General features: G+C 40.4%; 1 protein-coding gene across 1 annotated transcript; it reads right to left on the bottom strand.

Annotated features, from left to right (window-relative positions):
* Nucleotides 1–21,085, bottom strand: Srfbp1 (serum response factor binding protein 1). The gene is made up of 8 exons (NM_001005536.1): nt 20,960–21,085; nt 13,246–13,334; nt 12,276–12,348; nt 6,180–6,251; nt 3,105–3,186; nt 1,765–2,488; nt 664–701; nt 1–295 (listed from the first exon to the last, which is right to left on the bottom strand). The coding sequence occupies exons 1-8, from the start codon at nt 21,023–21,025 to the stop codon at nt 111–113; spliced, it is 1,329 nt and encodes a 442-aa protein (NP_001005536.1). The 5' UTR covers nt 21,026–21,085; the 3' UTR covers nt 1–110.
* Between the last annotated feature and the right edge of the window lie 276 nt (nt 21,086–21,361).

The raw sequence follows: 21,361 nt of genomic DNA, 5'->3' as shown, positions 1-21,361 counted from the left end.
TATTTTATAACTCTTTCAAAGAGACTTTTTAAACACAAGTTTAAATAACAAGCTGGTTAAAAACAAAACCAAAATTTTTGACAGAAAGCTCGGAAAGAGGCAGCAATCAATCAATCATCAAACGTAATTTTCTTCCCCTGAAACACAGCGATTTTGGACTGCTGCTCCTTCCGCCTCCTGCTTGCTTCCCAGGAAGGATGCAGAGGTGCATACGACGGCTGCTTCGCACTCTCGAATCCTCTGCGTGCACTCTTTGTAAACTTATTCTGGATTGGAGGTTCATTTTCTGGAATATCTGGGAAGAGAAGCAAAAATGACAAGTTACTATACCCGAACTGGACAGATTTCACTTCTTCACACCAGTTATTAAAGAAAATCTCATTTTACTTAGACACAGTATCTCACAAACTAAAGCTGAACCCCAACAGAAGACAGCTTCAAGTTACATGAGGAGTTAATTTACTAATTATTGTATGAAGCTTCTTACAACATGGGGAGACAAAACAAGCCAAAGGAAACCGATAAAAACTGCTATTGATAATGAGGACACTCTGTTTGCATTTGTGTGGGTACACACATCAGGAATACTATCAGGAAATGACAATTTTCATCCTCTCACAAAGCAATGTTTGTCTGCTTGCAGGCTGAGCAGTCTGTACACACCTGGGGCTTTATTCTTTGGGGCCTGTTCTCTGGGATCCCTAAAAGAAAACAGAACAACATTAAGACCTATAAGATAAAACAAATCCTCTGATGATGGAATGGGTGATAAAACTCACTCACAAGATGCAGTCACCTGCTCACTCTAACATCCAATTAAAAAAAATCAAGACTCAGCTAATCAGACATTCAATTCCATTGACAATCCCCCCCTAATAATCCCCGTTTTGGCTATCTTGCCCTTGCTCTTACAGACTGTCTATATAAATAACTTCAAAAATTTTCTCAAGGGGAGAAGAATTTATATAATAATGAAAATTAAAGTTTACATTTTTGGTGCAGAACCAAGAAAAACCTAGAAACGTTTTGGGCATGGCTGGGTCAGTTAAGTAAATATTTTAATTATTCTCAAGGTTCAATACTCCAAGTTTAAGAAAAATATTGGCTGTATTATTTTATTAAAGACTATCTCTAACCAATAAATACATAGAAAAAAGGTCATTATCTTTTTAGATTATTTATTGTTTAGACTTTCTAAACAAAGCTAATCACAGCCTCTACATTAAAATGCACCATCATTCTCTATCAAGACTGAGAACTGAAATGAAACGTTACAGAAGATCAGCTGAGAAGAGACTATCTGCAAGCATGGAGAGCAATATCCCAATATAGAGAGTCAGGAAAAATGCAGCCCCATGCCCTGAATCATAGGAGTGAGTGAAGCTTAGAGTAGTAGCAGGCCATCACACACTTCCCAAAAAATTCTGTTCATCAAGACAGACATGAAAACTAAGTTTCTCACTAAAAAAAAAAAAAAAAAAAGGTTCCACATTTCGAAACCCTGATAATGGAAAGAACAATAAATTGGCCAGGCATGTTACTGGGCTGCAAAGTAGCCTTTCATGTGAAGCTAGGCAGTGTGCTGCTGCTATTTCCACACACCATGCAATTTACAAAGGTGAAGAGAAAGCACCAGGCCAAATCCCAGCACGGATGAGACAAAGCAGGTCCACGAGGAGGGTTTCTCATACTGTGAGGACATGTAGCCACGTCCTATGTCAAACAAATGAACTGAACCATTTCAGAGCACAAACTCGCCCTTACCTTCTGGAGCTTTTAGGTCCAGATAAAGAGTGGAAAAACACGGATTCTAACTTCCTGGCTTCTGGAATCAGCTTATGTTTATCGTTTCTTATATCCCAGTGGGTTTCAAGTGTATTTGTTTTGGATGACACTTTTGGGAGGGGCTTCTGTTCCTTAGCTGAGGAAGGGACAGCACATTCCTTCTTTCGGGTCCGCCTGACTTTTCCAATGAAGAAGTCGTCCCCACTGTCACTGTCTTCAGATGCAGAGGACTGTTTGTAGAACCGTTCTTCAGTGCTGTCATCAAAATACTCCTTTTCCTCCTCGCTCACCTCTTCCTTACTGATGCTGTTGTCATCAGGTTCACACACGCTGTCCTCTGTGGTTCTGGTTGAGGCTTTCCCCTGGCTGTGGTTCCCGGGGGTTGGGGCCCCCTGGCGTTCAGAGTTAATCCCAGCACCCTTTTCTGAAGGCTTCCCTGGAGAATGTGGAGTGGCCACTGCTTTGGGTCCCTGCTTCCCCTTGGCCAGTTTTTCTTTTGAACCACTTCCTGCCTTCTTGGCTGTGGTGGGGTCCTTGTCCTTGCCCTTCTGCTCACCGACAACAGTTCTCTCAGGATGCTGTGACTCACTTGCTTCAGCCTGTGACCTTGGAATGTCCTCACACTGGCTTTCTTTTGAAGCACTCTTAGATGACTCAGCCTCCGGAGCATTCTGCCTTGCGTCTTTGAAGGCCTGGATAGCAGCTGCAAGCAAGATAGTGCAAGACTTGTTTCAGCACGGGTACACACAAAATGTCACTGTCCCCGCACAGTCCTACTTCGGCTACGTGGAAACATTTACGAGGATAACTGGGATCCACAGTGCGTATGTAAGAAGTCACAAAGAAATCTTTTCACTGTGTATAAGGCTCTTTCCTCATGTCTCTTTAGTCATGAAAAGCAGTAAAAATATTGTTGAAAACAATGAAATGGCAATACTAATTTGTGTTATTGCATTGATTACATTTCTAGACATCAAAATAAGTGGTAAATAATCTTTGACAAAGTTCTTAATTTCATAAGTACATTTTATAAAAGATACATAAAAATTATGTGACAGTATGGAACTGCATTAAGTATTTAAAATATCAACTGTTCAACATGGTTATGTGTATATATTTAACATAAATTTTATATTTAATAAATACTAAGATTTTGAAAAAATACAAATTTGGTTTCTTTTTATGACATAAAACATCTTTCAAACTTATAGGCAAAGGCCCACAGTTCTATACATTGAAGATGACTATTTAAAATCAATGAAGTCACCTGCCCAGAATCGTGGCTCAAAGCATTGCGCACACCGCCATCTGATTCATACCTTTTAGCGCATCAACTTTCCTCTTCAGAAGAGGGTGAACTGCTAATCTGGCAATCGCTCTCTCAGTTGCAGTAGAATCTGGCTGCAAATTAAAAGCAATAAATACATAACATCAAAATTAATCTGGCACTATTGGAAATGATTACACTGCAGGCAATTAATCTTTTGTATGTACTAATTGGAGCATACAATTTGCAAATATTCTCTTTAGATAAGTAACCTATGTAATGTAAAGACAAAGATCACGCTGATAAAAACAGAACCAATCTTGAATAATTAAAATGTTACCATTTAACAGTCTAAAAACTTAGACTCAATTACGGTATTAGTGCTAAGCTATGATGACAGTAACATTTGAAGTCTCATTTATGGGAGACCTAGAACAATATAATGTTCTCTCCTTATGTGTTGAATGTCTTTTACCTGTGACATGTGCTCAGAGCCCAACACAGTACCCAGCTCATTAGTAACACTTTACAATATTTGATAACGGGAAAGGAACATGTAATTCTGCAGCACTTATTTGCAAATTAGAAATTCACAGCACATGCTGTTTGCTTTACCTGCCCACTAGGCCCAACCTCTCCCCAGCCTCTATGTCCTAGCTCCAGCCGGGGCTTAGGTAGCGCCCCATTGGCACGGCTAAGCAGACATCTTTAACAAAAGGTCCTCTCAAGCCCATCTCCCCCACAGCCGTTTCCGTGTCCCTGTATGTCTCCCCTCCAGGGGTTCAGGTAAAGATTCGGCGGCCAGTTTGCCTTCCTTCACAGAGCACGTGACTGCTCCATGACAGACTGTCCCCAAGAAGGTGAAATGTCACAAGCTGTGCAGTGCTCTTATCTTACCCCTAAGGCAGCAAGCTTCACCTCTGAACCATGACCACGTTTGCTCTTAAATGACGCTTCACTTAAAGTTCAAAACTCAAATGCTAATAAGAAAAGACAATAGGCCAAAAGCCTTTTTCTATATAAAAAAAAAGAACAATCTAGTCTTGATGTCAGGATTATTTGAATTTAACTATTAAGGAACAAAGTGGAACTCAAATTCAGATTTGTGAATTTGGTCTAATACATCCCCATAAGTTTTCCTCTAATTCACAAATCATCTGTGACTTAACTGAGAATTATTTCTGCACTAAATTGTTTAATGTCCACATTAAGTGTTTCCACAAAAAGATGAAAACATCGGTGAAAAGGCCAAACCCAAACCAGGGCTTAGCTTGCTGTGTCCTGGCTGCTCAGTCTTGCATACATCGTGTTCAGTGCAGGACCTCAAAGGAACAAGGAACCCTGCACACCAACCCTCTGTCTGCACTCCCTCAGGACACCCACTGACTACATGCTGTGGCTAAAATGTCCCCACAAACGACTATCGAAAGCAGAATGTGATAAATGCCATAGGACAGACATGTCACAGTGCTGTCACCTGCATCAAAGCCTTCACAGGGTCAGACTGGATGACAGAAACCGCAGCTTTCCTTATTTAAAACTGAAACAACGTTTGCCATGGAAAATTCTCAGGAAACTGTGGTTTTTCACACACCTCCAGTTTCTTCCATTTCAAATAAATTAAACAAAAAAGGAGAAAACACCCTCATCTTTTAATGGAAAATTTTTACTTTGGTATTGGGTATTTACTGTCAACACAAAGGCATTTGTTATTCAATTTTGAAAAAAGTTCTTCAAATATACTCTGGATGACATTAAGTGTCTGATAAAGAAGGATTACTTGTGTGCAACACTAATTCTTTGGAATATCACCTAAACAAACTGTAAATCCACTGGCAGAGCAAGAATATTTAACACTTGTAATAATAAACTGGGCTTAAGTTCAACTCCTTTTATTTAAAGAAACAAATCAGCAAACCACAATCACTGACGTACAGTTCTTGTCTTAGTGAGAATGCGTGCTCTTGAGCCCCTTTGACCCCAAGAAAACAGATTTTGGTTACCCAAATCCCGTAATGCCAACATGGAAGCAGTTTGGCGAAGTTTTATAGTTTTACAGAACAAAGAAGACCATAAGTCAAGGCAGGTTTAAAACATATGGTGGGTACAACAGAAAGACAAGAGAGGAAGCTTTTCCATAGGCCTAAAAAGCTATCCAGTTCCCTTTTCCCCAGCAGTTCCCTTCTAGACACTTAAATGCTACTGAGGCAGCGTCTGAATCCCTGGCTAACAGACTCCTATGTGACACCATCTCTTTTCTGGGGAAATTTATATCAATGGAGGTATTAGTCTCCAGCTCCCTACACCCACCCCTGACTCTGGAGTGGGAATCATATGAGCCCCTGGTTCTATGAACCAACATTCTCAGAAAATATAAGAGACTCCCCCATTTATGTGTGGGTTCTGATTTCTCTTAAGAGACCCTGCCATGGTGTCAGCCTCTGCACTCTCCTTAGACTCCTTCATACTGTGGTACATCCGCCTAGCTGACTGTGCACGCATTGCTAACACTATTAGTTACCCCAAACAACTCACCTCGGTGTATAGTAAGTCCTGAATTTTTGAGCCAAAATAAATTCTCTTTCTGCTTCTATCACGTTGTTGTTTTTTTAAATGGAGATAAGAAAAATGGATTCATTCTAAGCACAGAAAGTCTTTATGTTCCTGGTCAACACACAATATAATAGCATGTGAAGAACGACTATTAAAAAATAATTTAAAAAATGGAATAACAAAACATAGAAATTGATCCATATATCACATACTTGACTTGAATTTTAAGTAGATTAAGGGCAAAATAAATCTTTTCTCTAACAGGAAAAAATACAGTTTTAATATAGTGAAGTCACTGGGCAATAATGACAGGAAGAGGGGAAACACTGAGCACCCAAATTAAATCAATCAATAAATAATCCAAACCTTTAGTAGTGATGTAAGCTATTTTCTTATGATTCTTACCACTGCTTTATGTATGAGTAGTAAACACACAGTACTGGAGGGAGGAGAGAGGGAGTGGGCAAAAGAGAGTGTGTGGAGCGGAGTGCCAGGAGACGGTCGCAGGACAGAGGCCGGGAGAGTGCGTCACATCCCATGCACCCTTGCTTCCTTGTCGCTATCTTAGACTTACCTTTTTGCAAGTTTTTTCAAAGTTGATATCATCATTAAGAGCAGATTTAGTTATGACATCAGGTTTCAATTCCTGTGGAAAAAACAATTTTAGTTAATTTATGAGTATCGTGAGTTATTAATAAAAAAGCTAAGTTCTAGAAAATAAATAATACCAGCCACAGTTAAGATCCTACCATGGTACTAGAAAAACTAATGACAAATGCCTCAAATGTCCATTCCCTTTGCAGCAGCTCACATCATCAGGTTCAGTACAACTTCACGGACTATAATCTGCAACCCAAAGATTCCTATGCAGTCAGGAAGCCTTCAAAATCAACTCTTTAAATAAATAAATAAATAAATAAATAAATAACTGAATGAATGAATGAATGAATGAATGAATGAATGAATAAATACAGTCTTGAACTTAAGGGAATACTGTATACAAGAGCCTCTGTAGAGGGATACTTTAAAATAGAAACCAGTCTGGGAGAAGGAACTTTATTAACAATATTTGGGGTCAAGTATAAATTTTCAGGTTAGGAATAACTTCAGTGATACTGCAGAAAAGCATAATAGATTAAAGCTCATTATTTTGACTGCACCTGGAAAAAAGCAGAGGAAGAGAGGAAGGGGTGGAGACTATTATTTGACACACCACACACGCAGACAGGAGCCCAAAGGATACCATTTGAAATGGACAAACTACAATGTATTATTTCAGAGGACCTTAGTTCTAAGTCCATCAACCCCATGGCAGCTCACAACTGCCTGTCACTTCAGTTGTTATTAGCCATATCTGATAGCTCTGGTCTCTTCAGGAACTGCACTCACATGCACAGACCATCCCCATGATTAAAATGAACAAACTATTAGGCAGGATCAGAGTCCCTGAACAGAGACCAAGAAAGGTTATTGGTCAATGGTGTGGCTTGGTTGCAGAAGACCCTAGCAGTTTAGAGTTAAGACTGTGAGTGACTCCCAGACATTAGACACTGAGTTATTCACACTGTTGGGAATTTGATTTTGCTTTCTTCAGAGCAAAATCTGTGCCCTGGGTTCCTCCCTTTTGAAATAAGAAAGTACTTGCTGTTGATTATGACAGGAGCCCACAGTTAAAAAGACTTTGAGATTTTAGAGACTGAACTTTGAAGTGTTTTGAAGACTATGGGACTTTTAGGTCAACTTGACATAAGCTAGCACAGTTTTCAAAGGAACCTTAATTGAGAAAATGCCCCTACCAGATTATCCTGTGGGCAAACTTGATTTGCACTTTCTTAGTGGATGTGGGAGGCTCAGCTTGCTGTGGGCTGTACCACACTTGGGCTAGTGTGGCGCTCGGATGCTGTAAGGCAGGCGGAGCAATCCATAAGGAACAAGCCAGGAAGCAGTGGTCTTCCATGGCCTCTTCATCAGTCCCCACTCCCAGGTTCCTGCCCTGACTTCCTCTCATGATACACTTGAAGTGAAACCACCCCCATCCCCAAGCTGCTTTGGTCATGGTGTTTTATCAAACCAACTGAAACCCCAACTAATACAACAGATGAATGAAGCCATCTTGGAACACAATGGAGAAACAAAGGCTTAATAATATCTGTTTTACATGTGTAGGACAGATCTATAAACCACTGTCTCTTGTACTCACTGTCTCTCCTGCCCGCTCTTTCTGGCCATTCCTCTGCTCTGCCTTCAGTCTCACCGTTTTAGAAAACACAATTGCGCAAAACCTTGGCTGTGCCTATGTAAGGAAGGTTGTGAAATGGAGTACCACCTGCAATCTTAGTCACCACTCAGACCTTTCCGTCTCCTTCATCCCATCATCAGCAATGACAGCTACTCTATTAAAGACAGACATTAATAACCATCTGTTATGCTACAATGGTGAACTGAGACAGAAACTACTGAGACAGGACAACATCCCTCCTAAGGAGATGGAGACGGGAACTGGCCCCGTAGTGCAGCACAGCAGGACTGGAGTGCCCAGAAGCCCATACCTGCCACGGACTGACTGATCTCCGGCTCTGTCTGTGGTACCCAGGGAAATACTGATATCTAAGTGGTTCACATATATTTTCCTAGTTCTAGGTTAGAGTTTCCACTCGGTGGCGTCTTCCTAAAATCATGTCAGACACTAACCTACTCAATCTTCCTCCTTGGCTGTCTTCCAATGGAATCATTCTGACAGCCAAATCAATAATCTACTCCACACACCCTCTAAGTTTTAAACTAAAATCTACAAAACCTGCATATGTAATACAGAACTTTAAGGAGTTTTCTAGACACCAACTTTTTCATTTTAACTTAAAGTTATTAATTTTATGACCCACCAGACATGAGTACTAAAACTAGATGTTAATAATTTTGATTAAAACTAGATGTTAATAATATTAAAAACCAGAATGTGACCAGAAGAACAAATTCTCCTGAAACCTGCAACATCTTCATAATGCATTTCAACAGTTATAAGGATTTAAGAACATGAGTTTTCTCTCTGGAATTCACCGCCACATATAAACAATAGATTTTAAATTTGGCTTCCTTTAGAAAGGAAAATTGGGAGAATGTGAAGATGTCTCTACAACTTTACTAGAAATTGCCAAGAATTAAAAACTGAAACAATACTCCCCTTGGAATAGCTTTTTATTCTATTAAAGATGTATTTATCTTTATGTGTATGGGTGTTTTGTTAGCATGCATTTTTGTTTTTACATTAATGGTTGAAAATGCTTTGCACACTTTCATGGTTATTAGGAAATATCCTGACAGGGTAAAAAGTTCACATTTCCAGAATTACAAAACTTGAAAAATCAAATAAAAACAACAGCCTCCCCAGCCCCCACGTATCATTCTCTACTCCTAAATCTTAAAAGGAGGCTTATCTGAATGGGTCGATTCCAGAATAAGTTCTCTGCCCAGAAGCCTGGTGTGAGATGTAATCTAAGCAGTAAGAGCACTACATTTCATATTTACCAGTAAGTCCTGCAGCCTGACCTGCTTCCCCTAGGACCGGAAGCTTCAAAGAAGACAGACACCACTTACATTTGAAGATTTGCTTATTTAGAAGAGTAAGGTAAGGCCATCATATGCGAGACAAAATGTCTATATTATAGGACCTACAATGAAACAATATTAAGGGGTCAGGAATGTGGCCTATTTGAAGCTCTGATTTTTAACTGGAGAAATTACATTCCAGAAAGCATGTGGGATTTCAATATAAAGATTCTATTTTTCAACTGGTGTTTCCTGAGTGTGAGGAAGGCAGTATATGCTGATCTGTGCACATACAGACATTATTTCCTGTGGACTATTTCAAAGGTCACAAGACCTAAAGAACCTTTTACTAAATGAAAGACAGCACCAAGCCTAGAGACTTCAGCTTGATCACCATGGAGAAAGACGAGATTCAACGACTAGACACTGTCCTCTGTCCTTCACACAATGCATATGCTCACAGATGCAAAGACACATAAATATATAACACTGTAGAAAAACAAAGACACACACACACACACACACACAGAGTGGCATTATTATTATTCTACATACATAGTGGCCTTAGAGCACTGACTAAGGTGACTTTAAATAATGAAGAACTAGCTTTTTCAATTTTATGTTTCTGAGACTTAGCACTAATAAAAGAAAACTTGATTTCATAATCTTTTTAGTAACAGTTTAGCAACATTTTACATATGTCTAGGGATTCAGAATAATCCCAGTACTATAAATACAGCAATGTAAGTTTAAAAAAAAATGCTGCATTAAAATCACTCAGCCATCCATGCCAGGAAAAACAACTGAGAAAGCTGACTCATCATCTAAGACACCCTCCTCAGCTATTAGCAGGAATGCCGTGAAAACAGACAGCTAGAGAGGCTGACAGCGGACAGACCAGGGCTGTATTGAGAGGCAGGGAGGTTTTGAAATCAGAATGGTAGTGCTATGGAAAGTTTCTTAGAACTAGCAATGTGAAGAGGAAGGTGTCAGGCACTGGGAGATGAATGATTTAGTGGGAATGTTGATGCCACATTAAGTAGGAAGATTTGGATTCAATCCCCAGCATTCACATAAAAAGCTTCACCTTTATCTTTCTTGTCTCCAGATAAGTAACCTGGGGATCTTTAGTTACCTCTCGATGAGAAAGAGCCTGTCCCAGAAGCCAGCATGTACATTAACACTGAGAAGTATGGGCATTATCAGCGGTAGCATCAAAGACGGGGCTCATACCTACAGTGTGTAAGATTAGAGCCTCTCATTTTACAGAATCACAAAGATCTGGTCTTGCCCGCACTGCCCCACTCTGCCATGACCAAAAAGAAACTTACTCCCATTTCTAAAAATATATGGGTTTTCTTCATGAGACAGCATCTTGCAAACAAATACCCTGTTATCATACCGAGAGAGTATCAGACAGTATGGCCTGAGGACAACTATAAAAATCTAGTGGTGTATAAACTAAAGGAGAAATCCCCTGTGGAAAGACAGAAAGTAGAGGTTCTCCTTCAAATTTAATTGTCGCTCTGAATCCACTGTATTCCGACCATTTCTTTTGATACTCCCAAATGTATGAGAAACACTTCCTTACAATAAATTATCAAAAACCTTTCAATTGGAAAAATGATATATTTATTTCAGAAAAGGCTGATTCTGTAAAAGTACCATAAGCTGGAAATAAAATTAAACAGTTTAGTTAAGTAAACATATAGTTTACTACTCCTATTCTGAGTTTTTATATTTCAACGTAATTCTGTTTGAGTTCATATCAAAAGAGAGAAAAAAGCCACAAGGAAGCAACCAAATAAAATGAGGCTAGCCAACGCGGAATACCTTACCCCCGACAGGAATTCAAATGCCTATACTTTGAAGTGTATCAACTCACTGCAGTCAGTAAACTGCGGCTTTGGGGGTGACAATAAGTGGTGTCAATTACAGGGAAGACAGTGGTCACTTTGTAAACTTTTCTAGCACTGGGTCTGACCTGCTGCTGATAAAACTAAAGAACAGAAAACCGACTTCACATATAGATCAGATAAGACAGCTCCTCAGCTAACACAACGATGAGGAGTTGCTTGTCATCGTGCTCCTTACAGACTAAACATTTGTCCCTTGTATGTACCCAACCCTTCTTACAAAAGAAACCCCTAACAATCACCTAGTGTTTCAAAGCCTGTGCATAATTAAAATTACAAATATCAATATTTAGAAGAAATCACATGAAAAGTTCTATTGAAAGGATTTTAGGTACCTGATAGTCCTACAGGAGGAGCAACAAATACAAATAAATACACTTCACACTAACCAACCATTTCCTATACCTAACTCTTTAACTAGAGTAACTGTATCCTGTTCGATAACTTTCCTTCTCTTAAAAATAGTGAAAAGCACTGATAATTTAATTCAATTAAAATATTGTTAAAGAATTCTCTTGTTCTTTTATCTTACTTGAACTTAGATGTTAAACCAAATTATAAAAGTCAAACATATACAAAATTACCCTGCAATTGAGATAACTGCTGGTACCAAATGTTGTTTTTAAGTTCTGCAATAAAAAGGCTTCCAGATATTTAATGGTATGTCATTTGGTAAATGAAAGTTTCCACAAAGAAAGGGCAGAAAGAGGACTAAAAATGACACCAGTGAAAAGTCTGGCTGGAAAGACAACAATATGGAGCACGTTGGTCCAACACTAAACCTATTTTAAGTTCTTACAGAACCCAGTAAAACGCTGACACCACTCCATAAAAATTTATTGAGCTGGCAACAAGAGAAGCATGATGTCAGCCACCAGCATCACCATCCACATTCCCAAATAACATGGACACTTAACTGTTGGCCTTTCTTTAGAATACATGCTCAAGAAACAGTGAAATAAAAGCCTTAGGCATGAGGCATTATAAAACACAAATGAGTTTAGTTTGGCAGTTTTGACTCAAATTAGTCTAGCACTTCAAGCCAGGGAGACATGCTCACACACAGTGCAGCTCTGCAAACCTGCCACTCCTCACCAAGCCCGGCTACACAAATGAGCCTGGGGCAACTCAGGAGACTTTGACCAGGGACCAGTGAAATGAGCTGCCAAGGAGACACTTGTATATGATGTGCAATCCCAGGCTTTTACCTTCATGGCATGGATTTCTTGAAGCAACCTCTGGGCTCGCCTTTGGTTTTTCAACAGTGCATCTTCAGAGCCCCTACAACAGATCACCAAGAGGAGCGTTAGCTTTAGAGCCATGTCACGGTGAGCAAAGCCTGTGAGAGGCGCTGCAGCCCGCACTGCTGTTTTCAGGCCACAGCAACACACCCTGATGTCACTGTACTGGAAACGGGACAAGACACACATTATCCTGGAGTTGTTTCACTGGTAGCTTCTCTAGTCCTTTAACAGCAAGGTCGGCTACACCCTCTGATCAAAAACTCTATTTAATGTAATACAAGCCTCCAAAGATATGGTTAAAGTTTGGCAATGCTTTTATTAACTGAAAAATTGTTTTCTGGAATTAAAGAAAAAGTAAAGATGTTCAATATCTGCTTAGTCAGCAAGGAGGGTCATCTTCTAGAATACTTATGAAGGAACAGAAAACCAGAAACCATACTTTTGAAGGCTTTCTAAATCCTTGTGTTTAACATTAAGAATTATAAATAGATTTCCATTAATGCTGCTGATACTAGAAGTAAGAAGTATTCTTTTATTCAAAAATATCACACAGTATATAAAAAACTGACAAACATTTCCACAAATACTGAAAATTTCAAAATACTAAGCCAAAGAAAGGCTGGTGAAATAAAACCATAAGTGATTCAAAGCAGACAGTCTAGACTTACTAACACTTTGAGATAACTTCTAGTTCTACAAAACACATTTGGAATACTGAAGGGAACTTCATTTTAGAAAGGGGAAAGGGAAGAAACGGAAGACACCATCCTGTTTCTTAAGCAACAGTAGTTCACAGCACAGCAGGCCATGCTGACACAGCTCATCCTTGCCCACCCCATCACTGCACACGGAAACTCAAGTGCTGAGCGCATACTCGGCCCTCTCACTTTATAAATATTAAACGTGTCCTGACATCCGACTTCCCATGACTAACTTTTTGGACTTCAGTCTGCTGACACTCCGGACTAGTTTTCGGATGACCAGAACTCGGATTCGCTTCACTTCTTTTCTCATCTTTACAACCTTAGAGAAAAAGAAGACAAGATAAATGGATTCTTAAAGGAAATAAGACATTCTGAACGTTATTACACTTAGTCTGCAGTTTAACCAAAGTTCTGCTTAACCATGCTCGGATTGATCAAGTCACGCTTCTTCCGTAACAGTGTGGGAACATGACAAGGCTGGCCATGTATGTGCGGGACGGAAGGAGAATCAAGTCAGGATTCTGATTTCAAAGCCAGAACCTTCCCAGTAATTAGCGGTTTACTTTTAATGTCCTGTTGGTACTGGAACACACTAAATCATGATTTGTTTTCTATGAGAAATCCCTTTGTCCTGGAGTTCTGGGACTCATATTCACCATTTTCGATATCACACATTAACTTCCTTCCACAGTGTTGGGCACTGTTCAGACACTACAGGGCCGACTCTCACTCTGGCCTCAGCATGCTTGTATCACCATCACAGCTTTTACTGGAGTCTTTCTTGTGACAGGAAGATGTCTTCCCAAGGGCTTGTTAACATCTATTCTTTCTGATTGGCTCAACATCATTTCTAAAGGTCACAAATATCATACTACTGCAATTAAGGGTACTTTTACAATTTGTCACAAAAGTAAGAGTGTTTTACTGTTAATCCAATTATGTTTGGTTAAAATAATAATTGATGTATGTTCCCTCCAGATAAATCCCATGGAAGTCAACAATCTTATTTTACTCAACACTGGTTCTAAACACTTGAAATAGTGCATGGCACACAGATCATGCTCAACAGATACTTGCTGAACAACTAGTAACCCAGCCCAGCTTCTGTCTTTTTACTGCGGCAGATGCACTGTATCACACGGATTAAAAGAACATAACCACTTTCTTTCCCACTAGAATACAGCAACATCTTTGGAATTTCTGGTTTTGCTATAAAACTTTTTTTGAGGAAAGAAGAAATACTGTCCATCAACACCAAGTCTTGTATTGCTTGAGCTCATGAGCAGAAGGCAGGCAGGCAGGCAGGCTCCCATCTGTGACCCAAGGCTTGGGATGAAGGAAATGGAAAACGGCATGTCTCTGGACAGCCTGTCCACGTGCTCAGCTGGAAGCAAGCCTGGGCTACAGAGTGAGACTATTGCAAAACAACAAAACAAACGTAAATATCGAGAGACAGAATCATAAGAGATTATCATACATTGTAAAATTAAGTCATTTATAAAAGGAAGTACTACCAAGTGACAATTTATACATTCAAACATTAATATTCCTCAAAGTTTAACCTTGCGGTTAAACCTTATAAAATGATAATATACCACTCACTATTAAGTATTAACAACTATTAACTAATAAATCACAGCAGGCAAAGCCATTTCCCAGTTACATTCCGGACATAGGACACTAGTCTCCAACTCTAAAACTCCAATTCAAGAAGAGGTATGCTAGACATTACACGATAAAGAATTCTCAAAGTAGGGGGAATGCTTCCTATACTCATTCACACCAAAACCAAACATGCTCTCTTTTTTAACTCTCTCAGTGTCTGTGTATAGGCAACAGAGAAATTCAGCTGTATGTAGACATTCACTAGATATAAAAATGAAATTTTAATTCTTCTCACAACTGTTTACTTTAAATTCTTAGCTCTATTTTTGTAAAACATTACTAGTGGCCTTTTTTTGTGAGGCCATTGAAGGTCATCAATTCATGTGTCAACCAGGAACTGCAGCACCAGTTGGCAGGAGGCCAACTCACTGTGCATCACATTTGGGCAGTCTCTGGGTTGGGAGGTACACCCATGGTCTCAGCACTCACAGGCTAAGGCTGGGGAATGCAGACTTTGGGAACTACAATGTGTAGGTTGATGTCATTATGCAGGTGAAGGCAGACAAGATAAAACAAGGCCTGTCATTGGACGAGAAGGGAGGAGGGAACAGAGGTTTTAGAAGGGAGGGAGAAGAGGAGAGGGGGCTGGAGCGAGGAAAGAGGCTGGGAGAACATGGTGGCAGATGTTAAGATTCTTCTCTGCGCATAAATACAGGTTGTTATGACTAGTTTTAAGGGATGGGTGTGTACAGAATTTTATGTTGTCTGGATGGCAAATTATATCTTATCAATTGGATCAGGGGATATTGCGTGGTCTATTTTGTCATGGTACTTAATTGAGTCCACAGTAAGAGAGGTGAGAGATAGGTGGTCTCTGTATGAAACTGTCGTGGCGGCCACCCCCTTAGGAACTAGGTGGGTAGAGAAATTGCTGGTGGAGTAGCCGTGGGGACAGTGTAAGAAGGGATGGCAGTTATCGGCTAAGACTGAGATGAAAATATCGCACAGATGCCAAGTGGCCCTGCGGTGCCTCCACTAGCGTGGGATAAAAGAAACCACTTTTTATTTTACCACAACAATGGACTACACAGCAAGACCCCCTTTCAGAAACTAAACAACACTCACCCACATATACACACCCCATTCGAGCCTGGGAGTGATGGGCACAGCGGATTCTTCTCATGAAGTGCCAGCCTCCCCTGAGACACGGCCCAGGTTACAGTTGGTGAGAATGCATTTGGCCACATTGGATGCCCGGGTACTAGGGCTTCCTTCAAGGTTGGCAGAGTGGATATTGTTGCCATTACTGACCTCAACTACATGGTTTACATGTTCCAGTATGATTCTACCCATGGCAAGGTTGACGGCACAGTCAAGGCTGAGAACAGGAAGCTTGTCATCAATGGGAAGGCCATCAGCATTCTCCAGGAGTGAGATCTCACCAACATCGAATGGGGCGATGCTGGTGCAGAGTATATTGTGAAGTCTACTAATGTCCTCACCACGACAGAGAAGGCCAGAGAACACCTGACCCATAAGGGTTATCATCTCTGCCCACTCTGCTGATGCTCCAATGTTTGTGATGAGTGTGAACCATGAGAAGTATAACAATTTACACAAAATTGTCAGAAATGCTTCTTGTACCAACAACTGCTTAGCCCCTCTGGCCAGGACATCCAGGACTCATGAACAGAGTCCATTACTGCTAACCAGAAGAAGTAGGTGTCCCTCCCTGGGAAGATGTGGCCATGGGACTGTATAGAACATCGTCCCTGTATCCACTGGTGCTGACAAGGCATGGACAAGCACAGAGCAGAACGGAAAGCGCCCTGTCACAACCTCCCATGTGCCCACTGTGAATCTAATGCTGCCTAGAGAAAGCTGCCATCAACAAGGCAGGGAAGCAAACATCTGGGGCCACTCAAAGGCATCCTGGGCTACAATGTTGTTTGGGCGGGAGAGGGAAGATTATAGGTAAAACAGATAAGGAGATAACAGAAAAAAAGTGAAAGATATGTACAGAGTCTGGAGAGAGAAAACGAAGTAAAAATCTCTAGCTTATCATTACTCAGACTGATGATCCCTAGCAGAAAAAAAGAGCATTTAAAATAACGCACTACAAGATTCAAAGGTCATACCGCAGAGTGTACCTGTGCTGACAGTGAGGTGCCATGTGGAATCTAGGTAACCTGAATCGCTTCTTGGATAGATAACAAAAATAATAAAGTCAAAACCTAATATTCCCACTGAAAAAGGAACAGACAGAAAGTCAACTCAAAAATGAGAAAAGAAAAAAAAGGGAACCACAAACAGGTAAAAACAGACCACAAAAGATGGGCACTCCATCCAAAGGGTTCTCTAGCTATGACTTAAGCCCTCTCTGCATCCAATATTCCATTGCTGGTGGTTATCAGCAGACAGGAAGAGTGTTTTACAATGTGAGCATTCTCTCTAGATGTCACATATTGTGTAATGGGACACTTTACTCATCTAGCCTATCTCCTAGCTTATGTTTTCTGAGAACCTGCTTGTGAGAAAAAAATATATTTTGCTATTAACAATTAAACGTTTTCGATACCATGGTGCATAGACAAAATTAAGTGATTTGAATTGACTTTTGCTGACTGTCTGCTATTCATCAATCAGCTAATATCAAGTAATGCATACGTTGCCATGTACTTGGTCTAGAGTAACCTTTAACAACACTGATGGTTATAGGAAAAGCTGAGCTCATCTGTGTACTTCTGGAATACATTACAACTTCTACCGAGTCACTCCATACATAAAAATCATAAAACAATAATCAGGACACTGGAAAACAGGCATGCTCATATACCGCTGGTAGAAACGACAACTTCTGTAGTCCGTATGGAGGAATCTTTGGCAATCTTTAATAAAAATACTCCCGAGAGTCCATCTAGAAGGCATACTTACAACAAAGGATCACTCACAATGCTTTCCACACCCCTCCCACTAGAACATGCTTCATAAAACACATGTATAAAAAACACACAGAAGGACAGACATTTCTGCAATGCAGTATCTCACATGTTAAGTTTAAAAGTATACACCAATACTACACATGAGGTACAGAAATGGTAGAAAATAATGAGACATATAGGTAAGAAAAGCATACACCAAAAAAGTTAGTAATTACCTCTAAGCTAGAAATAAGTGTGACACCACACGATCTTGTCATGGGAACTGTCATTTTCCATGTGTTTCAAGTATTCCAGTTATAAGCCTTTACATTACATTTATGCCTTTACAAGGAAACTCTAGGTTGGTCATTTAGTTTACCACTTACTATTAGTTACACTGTTGAATTATTACTAATAAACAAGAATTTCTAAAACAAAATCCAAACTGGTAAGTGGCTGTCTGTAACTTAACCACTGCCAAGCCTATGCTGCCACCTAGCAAGGCTTGCCAGGGTGTTAACAAGCAAGCAAGCTGCTTGTCAGTTCAAGGAGAATACATTTATAGCTTCAGTCATTTTCACAAATACTACGATATAAAAAGTTTTACATATATACATATATGTCCATATATACACATAAACACAGTTTTGGGTATTCTTATTATTCATAACAGAAAATAAATTGGTTCTTAGGCATTTTAGCTCCTACCTTTACAAGTTACCTCCTCTGCGGGAAATATTTTCTGATACTGAAAGTGGATGTCTGAAACCCCGGATAGTTCAAAATCCTGTAAGTAAGAGTTCTTTTCCCTATATATGCCTAAGTAGACACGAAAATTTAAAAGCAATAGAACAATAATCACTACCGCCCCTACACACATGCACAACAGTCAAATACAGAAGACCAGAACTACTCCCTGAACCAACTTAAGAAGAGCTATTTATTTTAAGATATTGAGGATCCAAGCCTGAAAACTGAGCTCCATCCCCAAGACCCAGACGGTAGGAGGAGAAAACTGACGCCCAGGAGCTATCCTGGGCTCCTCATGTGAACTGTGGCACCCTCCCTCCTATATAAAACAAAGGAAATATTCACAAAATATATACTGAGAATACAAGCAAGACTGTAAAGACAGGTAGAGGGACACAAAATCTCTTTCACATATACAGTCCCAAGTAAATGCCATTGCAAGTACTGACAAGAAGAATTACATGGTACTCCCAGAACTTACACAAAGGACAAAAACTAGCAATGGGCTTCTTAAGAAAGTGTTAAGTAGGAACAACAAGAGGACATTCCAAATCCAGGAACAGCATGTGCAAGGACTGTAGTGGGCCAGAAGGAAGCCAGTCCAGCTGCAGTGCATGGGTTGACACAACATGGACAGGCTGCCCTTCTGTTGCTCAATTTTATCCAAAAGAGAGCTAGTGGATTTAAGACAAGGAAATGACCTGATTAAATCTGTGCTGAAGAAAGTGCTCAGGAGCAGTTAAAATGACCAAATTAAGGGTCAGTTTGGGTGGCTAGGAGGAGAGCAGAAGAGCTTTCTATGTGGATGTAATCTGGACCACTAAAGCAGCAGTCACAAGAAAAGAGGAACGATGTGGAACAGTGGATTTCAACTTTTCCACATCGGCTTCCTTTATGGGCAAGCTGTTGACCCATTTCTTTTGACAAGTTTTTAGGGAAAAAACAAGTATGTTTGATGAGCTTTTTCTAGGCAGTTAGTTGTCTCTCTTCCTTCTTTGGGTATGCGCCTGTTTTACGTAGATCCGTCATAAACTTTGAAGGGATGAACACAGGGCAGTGGTCCCATAATAATTCAAGGACGAGTTATGTCATAGCCATTTCCGTTTGTGTTTCCGAAGACAATGTTACCAGATGCCACACTTCTTACACCTTGTTGCCATTAAGTGCTAGGTAACTATATATTTGTATTTCTACTTTCCTCATTGACCTTAATTATAACATCAACATTTCCACCCTTTTCTGTCCTCTTTATCCTCTCTGAGGACATATTAAATTTAAATTTGAGATATGTATCATTTCTGATTGATAAATTCAGACACAGGCACACAGAAACAGGTTTTCACAGCGTGGGAAGCATTCTGGTTAAAATCAATTATCAACTGCTTCCCAACGGTCATGTTTAAGCTATTCTGAAAAAGTCTACAAGTCAGTGACATGCAAGAGGAGCCTTACTTGACAGATGCCCGAATACTATGACACTGACATCAATACTGGACCTAAATGTAATTATCCCTTTCTGTGAATTTCCAAAGACAATTAACCTAAGATCACTCATAGCTCATACATAACCTAATAAAAATGTCCCACCAACAGTTATCTTGTACAAAACACAAGTTTAAGTGAGTTAAAAAAATCAATAAATCCTAAATACTTCTTTGATCTGGCAATTAGACAGTAGTAGCCTATTTGTTAACTCTCATTAGTTGTCTAGGCCTTCTTTTATTCAGCATTTCCTACCACCCTTTCTCTGCTTATAAGACCTTCAGGTACCTTAGGGAACTATTGTATGCAATTCCCACATATCTTCAAAGAAGATTGAAGACTCTATCGCACATCTGACTTTGCCTCTTTCAAACACTTCTGCACTGTTTTTGGGAGGGATGGGACCTTCATATTTACTTTTTATCTTAGGTTACCGGAAAAGAAAAAAAAAGCACAAAGAACATCATACACGGCTGTGTAACCTGCATACGAACCGCATGCAGGGTAAACAATTCTTTCCATGTCGGTAGTTTTGAGGTGTTCTTTTCGATCCTTGCTCTCCAAACCTTACTTTTTAGGATGCCAGGTAACAGTTGGGAAAAACATACAGCAGAAACTCAAGGTGGCCTAGTGACAGTAGCACACTACAGTGGAGGTAGTGGTGAAGGTAAAAGCGCGAAACCAGGTTAGAGAAAACAGAGATAGCGTGTACGAAATGCTGTAATGGGGACAAATGGGACCGACAGTACCAGGAGAAAAGAAATTAGGGCGTGCGTACACAGTCATTAAAGATCTGGAACTTCTTAGGACAACTTATGCCTCAGTTTGAATTCCCTTCCCTTCATTTTTGACAATTAAGAAAGGAAGAGCTTACTCAGGGTCCCGCACTACGCAAAGATCTCAATAAATTTATATCTTACAACCCTCTGAGGAAGATACCACTCTGAGCTTCATTTTACAGAGAACAATTAAAAGTGACTGTACACTGAGCGACCCCCGCTTCGGTCGCACAGACAGAAGTGTGCGGAGCCTGAGACCCGGGACCCGACCGGCGCGTGGATCCGGTCTCCACCGGGTCCTCGGTGGCCGTGCTCCGCCTTTCCGGAACCTCTCAACCCACTGCTGCCCGCGCGGCGGGAGACGCCGAGAAGAGGCCACATCCCACGGTCTCGACCCGCGTGCTCACCTCGTTATTGAGGTTCAGAGGTCTCGGCTGAGCCATTGCGGACGGAGGAGAGGGGTCCGCCGCCATCTCGAGCACGTGAGCACCGGCAATTACACCACGGCTGCGTAGACACGCCCCCGATGGCGGTCTTTTCCGCCCAAACGTAGGGATTTTCCGGCAGTGCCGGAAGTGCGAACGGCGACTTCCAGTTTGTGGGCGAACAGCCAAAATTGAGCGTTTCCTTGGAAACCAAGCTAGTGCGCGCTGAAGTAGGCGTTGCTTTAGCTGTTGTTAGCAGAAGAACCGGAAGGTTCTTCGTGCTCTGTTAAAGTTGGGAGGCCGCAAGGAGAGCCAAACGTGTTGGTTTTTTTTTTTTTTTTTTTTTTAATAGATCAAGTACTTGATGATGAGTTGCCGATTTTG

This window comes from Rattus norvegicus, chromosome 18 (genome assembly GCF_036323735.1).
Source record: "Rattus norvegicus strain BN/NHsdMcwi chromosome 18, GRCr8, whole genome shotgun sequence".
Taxonomy (NCBI): Eukaryota; Metazoa; Chordata; class Mammalia; order Rodentia; family Muridae; genus Rattus; species Rattus norvegicus.
Note: the sequence above shows the minus strand (reverse complement) of the source record. Positions and strands in the feature narration are given on the sequence as shown.